Source organism: Rhamphochromis sp. 'chilingali' (genome assembly GCF_963969265.1).
Source record: "Rhamphochromis sp. 'chilingali' genome assembly, chromosome: 1".
Lineage (NCBI taxonomy): Eukaryota > Metazoa > Chordata > Actinopteri > Cichliformes > Cichlidae > Rhamphochromis > Rhamphochromis sp. 'chilingali'.
This window is the reverse complement of record NC_137929.1, coordinates 20,936,389-20,951,570: the sequence shown is the minus strand read 5'-3', so window position 1 is coordinate 20,951,570 and position 15,182 is coordinate 20,936,389. Positions and strand designations below refer to the sequence as shown.

The following is a 15,182-nucleotide window of genomic DNA, read 5'->3' as shown; positions in this document are numbered from 1 at the left end:
ACGTAGGAGCCTCCTGGGATCTCATTTGCTCGAACATTGATCATCAACTCCTGATGTTAACATGCAAGATTCACATGCTACAAAACAAGAGTGAAAGCTGCTTCATTAAAAATCCACCGTGCCAGGATTTCATCAGTCTCACTTTAATTGTGAGTTACCGCAGAATGAATATTTGTCAGACTCCTCCACCTTCTGCAAAGCAATCACCGACATGATGGATGTACAGTTGTGAGAGGTATTAACGGCAGAAAGATAATTAAAGTCACTGGAAATAAAATGACTTTTTGGGTGCTCGTAATATATTTGCCACGGTGACATATGTACCACAGACCTGATTGTTTAATGAGAGCAGTCGGCTGTCATCAGTTGCGATCTCAGAGAGGAGCATGATGTAGCACATGATGAAAATGTAGCAATAATTCTTGTCTTGTGTAGTCATTGAGGCATATCACAGTTTTCTTATTGCTCTCGCAGATCTGACAATTTTGTTTCCCAACATTTTGAACCTGTTCAGTGACATTTTGGACATACCATCCCTTTTTCTTTCACTGATTTGATATTTTTATATGTATTTTTTTCTCAGGATATTTCAGTTTCTTCATACTATTTTTGGGTTTTTTTGGTGTTGTTTTTTTCTCAAAACCCATACCCGTAGGCAAGAACCTGTGCAGCTTTTAAGCGTAATATTTAGTGTTTCATTCTTTCTTTCTTTAAGTTTGTGAAATAAAACACAGTGCTCATAATTCTTCACTGCTGCTTTTATTCACAGTTAGAACAGACCAATTCAGCTGAGATGTTGGTGTAGTCAGAGGTATATCATCCAACTAAAAAAAGAGGTGTTTTTCTTCTACAACTAAAACTTGTACTAGAATTTATCTGAATAACAATTTGTAAAGGTGACAGGTTGAAAGAATAGTCTGGCCAAAAAGGTACTTTTCTCGTGGGAAAGATATTGTCCTTATATTGTAAAGAGAGCGTTAAACATCAATGCCAAGGACAGAAAAAGACTAAAATCAGCAGGATCCAAAACAGAAGACATTACATACAGTACAGACTCTCAGTCACCAGTGGCAGCACACAGTGAGGCACTGGGATCTGCATCTGCATTACAAGCATTCAGTTCAGCTGAGGATCTAGAGTGTTTAATGTTTCAAGGTATGATTCCAACAAAATAACCTCTCAGCTTCAGGAGGATAGAGCATGGTGTTCTTCCTAACACAACCTTCAAAGAAAAATTGCTTTTAGAAAATGTGAGAATCTTTTTTAAGATGAAAAAGTGAAAGAGCTTTAAGTATTTAGATTAAATAACTATGATCTCAGCTGCAAGCAGAGTAACTGTGACTATGATTAGTCATAACTGAGCAGTCTTAAATTGTACTTAGCTGTCATAGCTTACACTATAAGCTCTGCTACATTCCATTAGCTAAAAGATTTGCTCATTTTCTCATCACTCCAAAAGCTCTGAGGACGAGGTGCAGTACAGATTCTTCAGATATATTAACCACAAGACTTTTAGCAGCTTTTCTCCTGCAACATTTCTAGTTGGAGTTGTCCATGAAGGGTAATGTTGCAAATCATTATTTGAGGTCAGCTGTGCATCTTTCTAACTCCTCATACAGGTTTTGAAATCATTTTTAAACAGGAATACTGATCTAGGTGCTGTGTTTAAATACAACCTCACCATCTCTGCACTGAGATCAGCCAGCTTGCCAAGTGCAAGCTGGGACAGTATCCAGTTCCCTCAAACAGTAAGCAGGGTAAGGAATTTTAGCACGTTTATTAGGCAGCATTTATTAGGCAATAACTGCTTTAGGTTGTTGATTTTATTTGCACACATGCATTGATTTCAGTAAGTGATAAAGATTTATCACAGATGTTCAACTGAATAGCTTTAATGTGATACCTGGAAATAGATGAGTCTGAAAAGTGGGTTCATAGAGTGGAGGAGGAGGCAGTGGGGAAGAAAGTAATGGATGTCAGCACAGTAAGCAAAGAGGTAGGTCAACTCATGAGGTCTATACAAGCCAACTCCTCCATTTATTATCTCTTAAGGGGTATGAATGGACTTCCCGGATTTCATTTGGATAAGGAATGAGGCACAGCAAAGAAAGCCCATCCATCATCATTTTTGCATGCTGTAGCTACGAATGGCTCTTAAGAACACTATTTATTAAGCCTTGTGCTCGACTGCATACCCCTGGTTCCTCTTAAAACATTCAACTGCACCGCTGCCGGTGATGAATCAAGATATGGACTCTCAAATCCCCTGGGACAAACTCTCTGGGAGAAAAATTAACTGCACCACCAGCTTTCTGCTGCAGCATGGCTGCTGATTATATCATCATATTCTAATTTCTTAGCTTTCGTCTCATTCACGTTTGTGTATGCAGGAATTTTGACTTTTTTCCCACCTTTCCTCACTTTCTTGTAGTGCTATCTGTCATTTCTGCTCTGTAAATTCATCATAAACATTTTTATTGAACTTATTCTGTATATTCACAATTAAACTGTTTCAAATTAACATTAGCATCAGCTAATTTAAAGATTAGTTGCCATTGTGGCACTTTTGAATAAAATCAAATGGATATAGAAACAATATTGCACCGCAAAAGAAAAAAATCTGGTTGCTTTTTAATTGTAAAATACTTTTATCACAAATAAAGATGAAAATATATTATTCAAGATGCATAACATTTTCAAATATTTGGAGAAATCTCCACCTGTTGATTCAGTTAGACTGAATACAGTTTTATTTATACAGTACCAAATTACAACAGTCACATTGAGTTGTTGAATACTGTAAGATAAAGACTCTACAATAATACAGAGAAAAGCCCAACATTCAGAGGACACATATGAGCAAACACTTGGCAACATCTGGAAGGACAAACTCCCCTTCAACAGGAAGAAACATCTGCTAGAACCAGGCTCAGGGAGAATCATCTGCAGTGATCGGTTAAGGGTTGAGGGGAGGGAGTGTTGGGTTCATTTTTGAGAGAGAAGACAAATATGCTCAAAGTGAATTTTCTTAAATTTAATGAGCAGTTCAAGGTTCAAGTTAAAAATGGCTGCCATGTCTCTTTGCCCGCTCAAAGAGGACCACACCCAGGCAGCAAACACTTTGAATGTTAACATGAGTCGTTGGCCTTAGGTGTTTATCAGATCACGTTTCTTCTCTCTGGATATCTCCTTGACCCTTGACCCTTTTGCAGGCAACACTCCTATTACCATGGTAACCACCTCTTATCCTCCGGTCAGGCCTATGGAGTTAAGACAGTAAGAGTTGCTAATTGATGCTAATTACGAGGTATATAGCCTTAAAGATAAAAATACATTCTAACAGGAGACAAGACCAGAGTTGGCAAAAGTACAGACATTCTGTACCTAAGTAGAAGTACAAATACTACTGTTAAAAATATTCCAGTAAAAGTACTGATTTAACTTCTTTACTCAAGTAAAAGTAATAAAGAACAGGCTCTGAAAAGTACTTAAAGTACGAAAGTAAAAAACTCTAAGGAGGATGTTTTAAATTTTCTTCAAAGCTAACTGAACCTTGTGCTATATTAACATAATGATAAATTATATGGGTAGATACACTAAAGTTTGCATCCTAACCTTTTCGACAATTGTCCTCAGCTTGAATCTGAACAAAAAGAAGAAAAAGTTGGTAATTTTCCTTCTTTTTGTTCAGATTCAAGCGGAGTATAATTGTAAAAAAAAGTTAGGTTACCTTGAATCTGAACAAAAAGAAGGTTTTTTTTAAGTTTCTGTTGCCTACATGTAGAGGGTGACTTTGCTTCTTAGCAATAAAATTAGAACGGTCAGGGGTTAAAGTGAGATTCAGCAGAAAACTCGGTGTGGGCAAAAGAAACATAACTCACAATAATTGCTATTGAGAGCTCCAGTAGATAATGTACAGGCTGTGATCAGCTGACCTGCTGCTCTAGATTTACACAATTCTACAAGATGTAAGCAGATGTTTCATGAATTATCCTGGCTGATTTCTATCCTCTACACTGACAGTATAACCATACAATATCATCACAGTACAGCAAATTAACCAGTTTATGCAACCTTCAAATAACACAGTCGGCCATAGTTTGTTTTGTATGATATGCAAAATAATGATGTCACATTTAAAAACATGAGGACTTGCATGCGAGCTTTAAATTTCCAGTTTATGAAATCCCACTGAGCAGTCCTTACTGTTAAATCTAACCTCTCTTCTCTCCTGTCCTGTCTTATCTTTCTCCATCTCTGAGTGAAGTTAGCTCACTTCCTTTTCTCTCCCTGTGAAATACAGCAGCTGGACCTTTAGCTAGCAACTGTGAGACAAACTGCACACAAACAGTTTGTGTATTTGCTGATGTTTGTTAAGCTCCTAAAAATGGTGCATTTGAAATTACCTGCCACTTTAAAAGAATAAACAGACCCATATATAACACGGCTGTGGAGATCTGTTGATATCTACCAGGTTACAGGGCTCAGGTAAGACCCAGACCCATCCAAACCAAAACTGAGATAAAATATCAGGTGATTTCTGAGGACTTGAGAGTGGTGCTGATTAAATGTCTCCTTTTATTTTTAGATTTCAATGATGATGGAGTTCCTCAGACTTCAGAAGGAAAACCAAATACCATCGAGCCTCACTGCAGAACATATGGGAGATCTTTTGGTGGAGAGGAGCAAAGAGACAGTCAGCGTGCAGTGAGTTACTGTGACACCTACAGACCATCCACCTCACACCTGAAACTGCTTCAGAAGGAAAACCAAGCCAGGGACATCAAGTTTCAAGCCCGGATGCTGCTGGGATTTCCAGAGGCCATACCTCCTAAATTTCAGTGATCACATCTGCCGTACAATCATTAACAGTCCAGCTATAGTGTTTCAATATTTCTGTGATTCTTTAAATAGGTGTAAAAGATCATTCTTATAACTTTATTCTGCAGAACACCTAAGCTCCTCAGCAATGTCAGGCAGTACATTGACCTCCTTAAAGAGAGGCAGCAGGACGCACAAACCTCCAAACTGCTCACTGCTCCAGATGTGGTGATAGAGGTGGTTCCCCGTGTCCTGCATGGCTTCTGGGAGCTTCCTCCTCACTCCCTACTGAACATGGCCTCCCAGAGATTGAGCATCCTCTCCACCAGTGTGACAAAGGCCACTTTGGATCGAGTGTCCAAATCTCTCCCAACAATGGAAAACCAGGACATCTTCTCAAGGTCCATCAGAGGTGGCATGGTGCAAAGTATCCTGTCTGAAGTCAGAGAGAAATATCCAGAACAGATTCTGCTGAACAAAATTGCAAACTTTGCACCAGAGCTGCTCAGAACAATTGCTGATGTAGCAAAGAAGAGCATATGCCAGATCTTCCAGCCCACTTGTGAAAGTCCAGTAGTGCCTGATGTTCTTCCAACTAAGAAACCTCATTCTGAAGGTCTGCCGAAGTCACATGTTCTTCCTACTAAAGAACCTCCGTTTGAAAGTTCACAAATGGCTGATGTTCTTCGTACTGAAGAACCTGCTTCCAAAATTCTGTCTGATGATCTTCCCAGTGAGGAACTCCCTTCTGTAAGTCTATCCATGTCTGAGCCAGTTGTCTCTATTACTAATAATTCAGAGAAGTCTGACAACATTCAAATAAAGGAGAAAAAGAAGAAAAGAAACGGCTTCTTCCAAAAATTCAGAGCTCTGTGCTGTTGTTGCTTCAGACCCCAAGAAACTGACTGACTTTGAGAATCCCACCTGTTTGTTCTAACTCTCCAAAATACAATAAAATCACTAATCAACATTTCTGATTAGTCTGCATCGATGATTAAAGAATATTTTCCTTCAGATGTTTATAAGAGTCTCTTAGGGTTCTCAAAATACCTCCACAAGTCCAACAATTGTTAACATTTTGTTATTGTTATTATTTTTAAGAGAATCTGAACTTATTCTTACTCTTAACATATCAACAACAGTAAATGAAACCTGGAAATTAAAAAAGTTCCCAACAATTATTAACATTGCTTTACATCTTTGTTTTTAAGGGTCCAGATACACGTTGGCACATAGCAGGACCTCAGTGTTAAAAAAAATAAATAGAGAAATAATAAATAAAAACTGTGGTGCGTACCACTGGCGGTACTTTGGCTCTCTCTGGTGGTACGCGGGAAATCTCCTTTTTTTAAGATTAAATAATATACCATTGTGGAGGTATACAAAGACGACACGAAAGTTCCCGGGGCTCTTCTGGGAGCAGGAGTCACCCAGAAAATGTCTCCCCGAGCCTAAGTCCTCATCGCCAACGGTCGCGGCCACTGCAGAGCGCTGGCGGGCTCGGTTCCCTGGTCCTTAACACTGCAAAGGCGGTACACCGCTGTCACGCTGATAGTAAAAACCAATACCAATTGGTTAAAAACACAGCCCTTTTCCACCGTGCCACGATCCCTGCCACCATCGATGAGTCGGAGGCCCCTGGAATAATCGGTGGGGTTGCGGGAGATGCCGTCGGTTAATCGAAAACTATTGCCTGGATGCCGAAGGTTCTGGTAGCCAGGAGAATGCGATCCGCTTCTTCTGCGAGTGAGCGGTAATCCTTTGCGGCCAGCAGCGGGGAGTTGGCGAGGCCAGCTCGCACCGGCACCTGCCGGAGGAAGACGTGAGTGAAGAGAAATCCGCCGTCGTTCGTTCCTAGCATGAGATCTTTACCATCACCCAGGCCCGAGAGAGAGAGGAGTTGCTCGGCCCGCTCTGCGTCAGAGTGAGTAGCGCCGCAGCTATTTCCTGTCGTCGGCTGAAACGCCACAAAGAGCAAACTGAGCTTCCACGTGCACAAACCAGGAAGGAGGGTCGTGAAGCCAAAAGTCCGACAGCTTAACCGCCACAGCAAAAATTAAAACACACAGCCCTGCTATCACTTCAGACATAAATGGAGACAGAAAACTAAACAGCAGTGGCGTTTGCAGGGTTGCTGAAGTTGGGCTAGCTGGTATATAACGATGTGCTGCGTTGTGGCTAGCTATACAGCTATGGTTAGCATAATATAAAATGTGAAACTGGAGGATGAACGCTAACTTTTTTCCACTTGATAAAAGTTAATGTGAGGGTTCCCGGACGTTAGGGACAAATGAAACCGTATGGTAGGATGTTGTTAGCGGACCAAACTTCAGTCAGGAGATTAACTGCAATATAAGGTTAGTCATTAATATACTGCTGCATGGGCTGGGCTGCAGTTACATCGTAAAAATTAAAAAAATGAGCTTTAAAATGAACAGTGATGATAAAAACCGATCTTTTTCTATGTAATCTGAACAAGATTACATAAAAGATACAAAGCATTAAAACATGTTAAAAACACAACAGCCTTAATAAATGCAGAGTAGCTTGGACCCGGAAGCAGGTTTCATCAGGTCACTTAAAGATTGGATATCCCACCTGCTGTGAATGTTTTAATGCAATACAGTTGTTGTTATTATTATCACTTGTCACATCCTGTTCATGAGAGTTAATATAAATAACATTCACACAAGAAATAAAATTGTCTCGTGTAAACTGTATGTGGTGTTAAATAGGCCTATACTACTGTACTTTAATGTTGGTCATAAGGTACTTCAAGAGCCATATATTCTATGAGGTGGTACTCATTGTGAAAAGTTTGCGAACCACTGCCCTATACAGTTGGTATGAAGGTGGAATTCAATGAATGAATCTAAGCATAATAATGCAAAATAATGATGTCACATTTAAAAACATGAGGACCTACATGTGAGCTTTAAATTTCCAGGTTATGAAATCCCACTTACCTTTAAATCTAACCTCTCCTGTCCTGTCCTTCTTATCTTTCTCCATCTCTGAGTGAAGTTAGCTCACTTTCTTTTCTCTCTCTGTGAAATACAGCAGCTGCACCTTTACTTAGTGACACACTGTGTTCTTCTGACTGCACACAAACAGTTTGTGTGTTTCCTGGGCCCTATTTCAGGAAGCCGGTTTAGAAAACTCAGCGTGAAAAACGATACTCAGGGTTGAGTAACCCCGAACTGTCCAACTCGGAATATTCGGTTTCAGAAAGGCTGATAACAATTAGTTCAGTCAACGCGGAGTTGCTTTAACCCCAAGTTAAGCGCGCGCACGAGGATACATAAAGCCCTGATTAGTGGAGCACAGATTAAGAGAGTCACCATGGAGACGGAGGGAAAGAAGGCGCGGTCAATGTATTTTACAGCGCTTGAGGCCGAAATCCTGATGGCAGCATATGCCGATAACATGCAAATTTTGCAGAAAAAAAGTAACACAGCCTCAGCTGCAAAAGAAAGGGAGCATGCATGGCAAAACATAGCCGACAGAGTCAATGCGTGAGTGTTAAGTTAAACATTGATCTAGGGATTTCCACCCATTTAACACGTTATTTTATTATATATTATTTTATTTTTTATTTCATACATTTTATTTTGTGATGTGATGTGAGCGCAGGTGCAACCCAACAGGCCCCAAACGTTCCTGGCAGCAAGTAAAAATGAAATATAAAATATAAATATAAAAATATAGTCCAAACAGGTAAGGTGTAATTGTATTATGAGCCATAGTGCTTGGTCTGTTTGTCCGATGTAAATCAATTGCAGTTAGAGGCTACATTAATTTCCCCTCTGTAAGCACTTATTGAAATTATCTGAGCATTACAAGTACATATTTGCTTACTCTGTATGCTCAAATGTGACCCGTTATGGCCACTAGAAAAAAAGCGGAGGCCCGAAAAACAGGTGGGGGTCCTCCACCACCACCACTCACAGAGCCTGGCCACTTGGCTTCCACATTTGTGATAATGTTGGCAGCATCACATATGATCTTCACAGTGCAGAGAACACAAATTAGCATCCATTACTAATAATGAAATAATTTGTTAGTTTGAAATGCTACAGGGAACTATGTACCTGCACATTAATGCTGTGGAAAGACTTCCTGTTCACATAGTCTCCTTCATTTACTGAAGGAGCAATGATTGGAATGTGAGTGCCATCTATACAGCCAATCACGCCTGGGAACCGTGAGAATAAATGTAAAATTTAAGTAGTAGTTCAAGTATCACCACATCATGAATTAAGTTTTGTTCATCCTGATACCTGCAATTTTGTGGCATCCCTCTTTGATGAATCTTGTGGGTCTATGACCGGGGAACACCACAAACGAGTACAGGAGACGTTTCAGTGCAACTGTAACATTCCTGACTGCCCGACAGACGGTAGCCTTGGAAACGTGCTCAGCGTCACCAATATTATACAGAAAGCTCCCGTTTGCAAAAAACCGAAGTGCGATACAAATAATATGTACAGAACTGAGAGAATGTCCGCGATGTGTCACATGAGCAATATTAGGCCTGAGGATGTTATTCAAATAAATTATAGATTGTGCTGAAAAACGGTAACGTTCACACAGAAAATCATCAGGAAATGATAAAATGTCCAAACGCGCTCTAATCACTCTCTCCCGGCGGAGAGCTCTGCGGAGAATTTGGGCTTCAACATCTACTGGCTCTTCAAGGAAGGAGCACGCCATGTCTGACACTTCCTACAGTCAGGTTTCTGACAAAGAGGCGGAGAAAGTCAGGGTTAGTTGAAGTAAACCTGCTAGGGGGCAGGTTAGCTTCACGGAGTGTGTCGTCATAGTAACTCACTCAGAATTAATCTAAACTCGCTTTGGGAAACCGAAAACCCAGAGTTTTCGTTAACTCAGGGTATACTTACTCAGAGTTTGCACTAAACCGGCTTCCTGAAATAGGGCCCTGATGTTTGTTGAGCTGATAGAGGTTAGGCTCCTCTAGGCTCGCAGTGACTTGAAATAATAACTCCCCTCAAATGTTAAATCAAAAGTAACGAGCCTGGTTTGAAAATGTAGAAAGTACCGATAGTTGTTTTAAAAACGTAGGGTGTAAAAGGAAGAAGTTTTCATTTAAAAAAAAAAAAACAAAAAAAAACTACTCAAGTAAATTACAGACACCTGAAAATTTTTACTTAAGTACAATAACAAAGTATTTGTACTTGGTTACTTCTCACCTCTAGAGAGAGGGCACTGAAAAATTAAAAAAAAATACCTTACTGTTGCTGTCTTATAGACATCCAGTGCCACATAAACGCAGTAACCGACAAGTAAGACAGCACAGTGGTGACATGATTACATCTTACCACAAGAGGTCGGTACAGAAAGGAAGAAACTGAACATTTAAGTCACAAATACATTAATGTAGTAGACACAAATTATGCAGGTTAAGGCATAAAAAGGTAAAACGTGAAAAGGTAAGTGAGGTAACCAGGCTGAAAATCTGTATTTTCTTATACTGCACTCAGTCCGGTAAAAAGACTATACTTAGAACAGAGTGTTTGGAATAGTCTTGCTAATTCTTCTATTTTCCTTTACCTCCAGCGATGGTTGTGTGGGAAAATCCCCGTAGATCAGCATTTTCTGAAATACTCAGATCAGCCCATTTCGCACCTGCTACCACGCTACGTTCAAAGTCCCTTAAATCATCTTTTCTTCCCACCATTCTGATGCTCAGTTTGAACTTTGATGGGTCATCATGACCGCGTCTGCATGCCTACATGCTCTTCTCCAGCCATGTAAGTGGCTGATAGATATTTGTGTTAATGAGCAGTTGAGCAAGTGTGCCTAATACAGTGGCCAGTGCGCGTATTTTAGTCATTAGGCCCTTTTAAAATGTCTTACTGCCATTTCTGTCCGACTATTTCTAGTAACAGCTGCAGTGAGTACATCAAACATGCCTACAGATGTCTTACAGCAGTCTTCACACAACAGGAGGTGTTTTAATTATGGAAATATTTGTTAGTTATGGTGGTATATTGATTTTTTTTGCCACAGACAGTGACTAAGTCTAATTTACTCCTGACCCCATGGGCCCTGATGTGAACATTGGATCTATACTTTTATACCTCACTTAATGGTTTTCGTGTTCAAATTGCCCAAATAGACTTTAAAGTTTTTGAAGAAGGTTTAGAGTATTTTTATAGAAATGCAGTAATTACAGTGTAGTACAGTGTGTAAGATATATATTGTAGAAGAAGAAGAAAAAACATCCCACAGCTTAGTGGTGCCAAACGTCAAAAACTCTATTTGGAAGTTCTGATTGGAAAAGGGAGGAAAACTTATATTCATTTTTATAGACATATTACACAGACTGTGTGCTGACTGAACAGGCTGAGGCTGAAGCCTATTTTCAAGTATCATTAAAGTTACGGTGTATAAAATCTCACCATTAGATGTCATTAGATTGCAGTCAATTCACACACACCAATCAGTTAAACTGCAGGAATGTCATAAAGACATAAAGACCTGGATGGCCTCTGATTTTCTGCTTCTAAATTCAGATAAAACTGAGGTTATTGTACTCGGCCCTGAAAATCTTAGAAAATATGGTATCTAACCAGGTTGGTTAGATACCATATTAACGTGGTTAGCTTATTAATACGTTAACGACGTGCAGCCCCACGCACATTAACTTGCTGACGGAGATTTGGCGCGTTAATGCGGTTATGGCATTAACGTCATTTTAACGAGATTAACACTGACAGCACTACTACAAACCCATCAGCATATGTGACACTTTGTTTTTACTGCATTTCAACAGTTTGAAGAATTTGATGCCGTTTTAAAAGGTGACAACCTGAGAATCAATTTAAGTAACAATGAGTAATCTCTTTTTTTTTTTTGATAGGTGTTGTTCAACATACCCATATATGATACTGTGGAGATCTGCTAGTATCCTCCTGGTTACAGGGCTCAGGTAAGACCCAGACCCATCCAAACCAAAACTGAGATAAAATATCAGGTGATTTCTGAGGACTTGAGAGTGGTGCTGATTAAATGTCTCCTTTTATTTTTAGATTTCAATGATGATGGAGTTCCTCAGACTTCAGAAGGAAAACCAAATACCATCGAGCCTCACTGCAGAAGGTATGGGAGATCTTTTGGTGGAGAGGAGCAAAGAGACAGTCAGCGTGCAGTGAGTTACTGTGACACCTACAGACCATCCACCTCACACCTGAAACTGTTTGTGCTGAAGTGTAAATATCTGAGAGAAAACTTCTCTTTTGTTTTCTTTTGAACACTTTGGGAGTTTGAATTGGAGGATTTGGAAGAAACAGAAGCCAAACCTCTTCTGAAACTGGTAAGACTAGAAAACTTTTAGTCACTTGGAGATCTTTTTTTTCCCATGATGATCACATAACCTTTCAACAAAACTGCAATGTAAACGTGCTTTCTGTTTCAGGTGTGGGCAGTGAACATAATACATAAAATGAGGGACATCAAGTTTCAAGCCTGGATGCTGCTGGGATTTCCAGAGGCCATACCTCCTGAATTAACAGTCCAGCTACAGTGTTTCAATATTTCTGTGATTCTTTAAATAGGTGTAAAAGATCATTCTTATAACTTTATTCTGCAGAACACCTAAGCTCCTCAGCAATGTCAGGCAGTACATTGACCTCCTTAAAGAGAGGCAGCAGGACGCACAAACCTCCAAACTGCTCACTGCTCCAGATGTGGTGATAGAGGTGGTTCCCCGTGTCCTGCATGGCTTCTGGGAGCTTCCTCCTCACTCCCTACTGAACATGGCCTCCCAGAGATTGAGCATCCTCTCCACCAGTGTGACAAAGGCCACTTTGGATCGAGTGTCCAAATCTCTCCCAACAATGGAAAACCAGGACATCTTCTCAAGGTCCATCAGAGGTGGCATGGTGCAAAGTATCCTGTCTGAAGTCAGAGAGAAATATCCAGAACAGATTCTGCTGAACAAAATTGCAAACTTTGCACCAGAGCTGCTCAGAACAATTGCTGATGTAGCAAAGAAGAGCATATGCCAGATCTTCCAGCCCACTTGTGAAAGTCCAGTAGTGCCTGATGTTCTTCCAACTAAGAAACCTCATTCTGAAGGTCTGCCGAAGTCAGATGTTCTTCCTACTAAAGAACCTCCGTTTGAAAGTTCACAAATGGCTGATGTTCTTCGTACTGAAGAACCTGCTTCCAAAATTCTGTCTGATGATCTTCCCAGTGAGGAACTCCCTTCTGTAAGTCTATCCATGTCTGAGCCAGTTGTCTCTATTACTAATAATTCAGAGAAGTCTGACAACATTCAAATAAAGGAGAAAAAGAAGAAAAGAAACGGCTTCTTCCAAAAATTCAGAGCTCTGTGCTGTTGTTGCTTCAGACCCCAAGAAACTGACTGACTTTGAGAATCCCACCTGTTTGTTCTAACTCTCCAAAATACAATAAAATCACTAATCAACATTTCTGATTAGTCTGCATCGATGATTAAAGAATATTTTCCTTCAGATGTTTATAAGAGTCTCTTAGGGTTCTCAAAATACCTCCACAAGTCCAACAATTGTTAACATATTAGTGTTATTATTTTTAAGAGAATCTGAACTTATTCTTACTCTTAACATATCAACAACAGTAACTGAAACCTGGAAATTAAAAAAAAATCCCAATAAATATTAATATTGCTTCACATCTTTGTTTTGTAAGGGTCCAGATACACGTTGGCACATAGCAGGGCCTCAGTGTTTATGAGTTTTCTTCAGGACTTTAATAAAAGGACCATCTACATGCCACAAAGCTGATCAGAACCTCAAATGTCTTCCAACATCCTCAGATTTGTGTTTTACAATTAAGAGGAACTCTTATTTTTGCCAAATGCTCAAATCCTCAAAGGTCCATTTAGGAGTAGAGCTATACTGATTGAACATTTAAAAAAGAAAAAAAAACTCATAAAAGAATATATGACAAAAATGGCTTTTTAGATTTTTAAAAATGTATGTAAGTTTGAAGTTCGGGCAGGGATAGCTCAGTAGGTAGAGTGGTGGCCCCATGATTTGAAGATCAGGGGTTCAACTCCACTGAACAGATGAGCTAGCCCTGAGAAAGGTACTGTCCCTGCACACTGCTCCCTGAGTGTTAGATTAGATAGGTAGACTGCTTCACTGAGTGAATGCGTTAAGTGCAGAGAGGAATTCAATAAAGTATGCATAATTATTATTTATTTATAGCTTATCTTTAAACCTCTGTGGACATCAGCAGTTTAATCTTTCACAATCAAGCTCTTAAAATGAGAACATTTCCACCCAACCTGGGTGGGTGGGTGCTGGAGCTCCAGGAAGGAGAACTCAGAAGAAAAGAAAAAACAGTCCAAAAAAACAGTTCAGGAGGCCGACCACGTGGCCATCAGCTGAAACAAATCAGTTCATGAGGCTTCAGTTCCAGAGACTGACGACGGCGGAGAAGGTGGGAACCTTCAGGACACAGAAGAGGGAGACGACTGAGGTGGAAAGCCTCAGGTGGGTTGGGTGGTGGCCGGTGTCGGCATGGCTTAGTAGATGCTCGGCTTCAAACAATAAACCATAAATAGATCTTATTAATTTATTTTTGCATCCATTATGACAAGAAATTGTATTTGAATAAAAGTATTTCCTTTAGCCTTAATCGTGAAGTTTCTCATAAACTTAATAATAACATGTCTACCAACTATTTCATGTCCAATGAACTGCTGAGAGTTACTAAAAAAACTTTATTTAGTGGCCTCTCATTTAAATGTTTTTCTTTTTCTTTTACATGAATATCAATCACTGTGTATTTTTAACACCTAAATTTCAATGTGATGCCATTATCCTGCCTAACAACATAAAAGTCTCCAAAAACATCAAGTATGGAACATAATATGACTAGAAAATCATATGTTGCACTCTAAACACAGCAGATCTAAAGTGGCATAAAAGATATGTGCTCTGTTGCAGTTTGCAGAGTACAGGTGTAAATTTATCATTGTATAAAAAATCTAGTTCCTCTGCAGACTAATGATCAAATATAGAGACAGAGGTAGAGTTGGTCAAAGTACAGCATGTCTGGACTTAAGTAGAAGTACAGATAAAACTGTTAAAAATACTCCAGTAAAAGTTAAAGTACTGATTCAACTTCTTTAGTCAAGTAAATGTAAAAAAGTACAGGCTCTGTAATGTACTTACAGTAATAAAGTAACTGCTAGAAGAACAGTTCTACCACGTATTCTTATGTTAAACTAATTGAACCTGGTGCTATATTAGTGCAATAATAAATTATATTAGTGGATAGGAATACAAACTTTGTTTAAGTGTAAATATTAATTCTAATAAATGTACTCAGTCTGAGTCAGTTAAGTA

At 39.5% G+C, this 15,182-nt stretch overlaps 1 protein-coding gene across 3 annotated transcripts; it reads left to right on the top strand.

Moving 5' to 3' along the window:
* The first annotated feature begins 2,732 nt into the window (after positions 1 to 2,732).
* LOC308399498 (uncharacterized protein) lies at positions 2,733 to 13,332 on the top strand. 3 transcript variants are annotated; one of them, XM_080886806.1, is made up of 4 exons: positions 2,733 to 6,643; positions 11,705 to 11,773; positions 11,874 to 11,992; positions 12,434 to 13,332. In XM_080886806.1, exons 3-4 carry the CDS (start codon positions 11,880 to 11,882, stop codon positions 13,212 to 13,214), a joined length of 894 nt encoding a protein of 297 aa, XP_080742932.1. In that variant the 5' UTR covers positions 2,733 to 6,643; positions 11,705 to 11,773; positions 11,874 to 11,879; the 3' UTR covers positions 13,215 to 13,332. The 3 variants fall into 3 exon arrangements, 2 of the variants coding, with proteins under 2 accessions (XP_080742932.1, XP_080742931.1); XR_013972182.1 differs by lacking the exon at positions 2,733 to 6,643 and adding an exon at positions 6,680 to 6,745 and having other exon boundaries at positions 11,874 to 12,157; positions 12,260 to 13,332; XM_080886805.1 differs by lacking the exon at positions 2,733 to 6,643 and adding an exon at positions 6,680 to 6,745.
* The last annotated feature ends 1,850 nt before the right edge of the window (positions 13,333 to 15,182 follow it).

What these genes read in the sequence shown, in the direction of transcription:
- LOC308399498 (XM_080886806.1), top strand. Translation starts at nt 11,880, where the DNA reads ATGATGATGGAGTTCCTCAGACTTCAGAAGGAAAACCAAATACCATCG. An exon ending in AAAGAGACAGTCAGCGTGCA is followed by an intron (nt 11,993 to 12,433) that starts GTGAGTTACTGT and finishes TTTATTCTGCAG; the next exon opens with AACACCTAAGCTCCTCAGCA.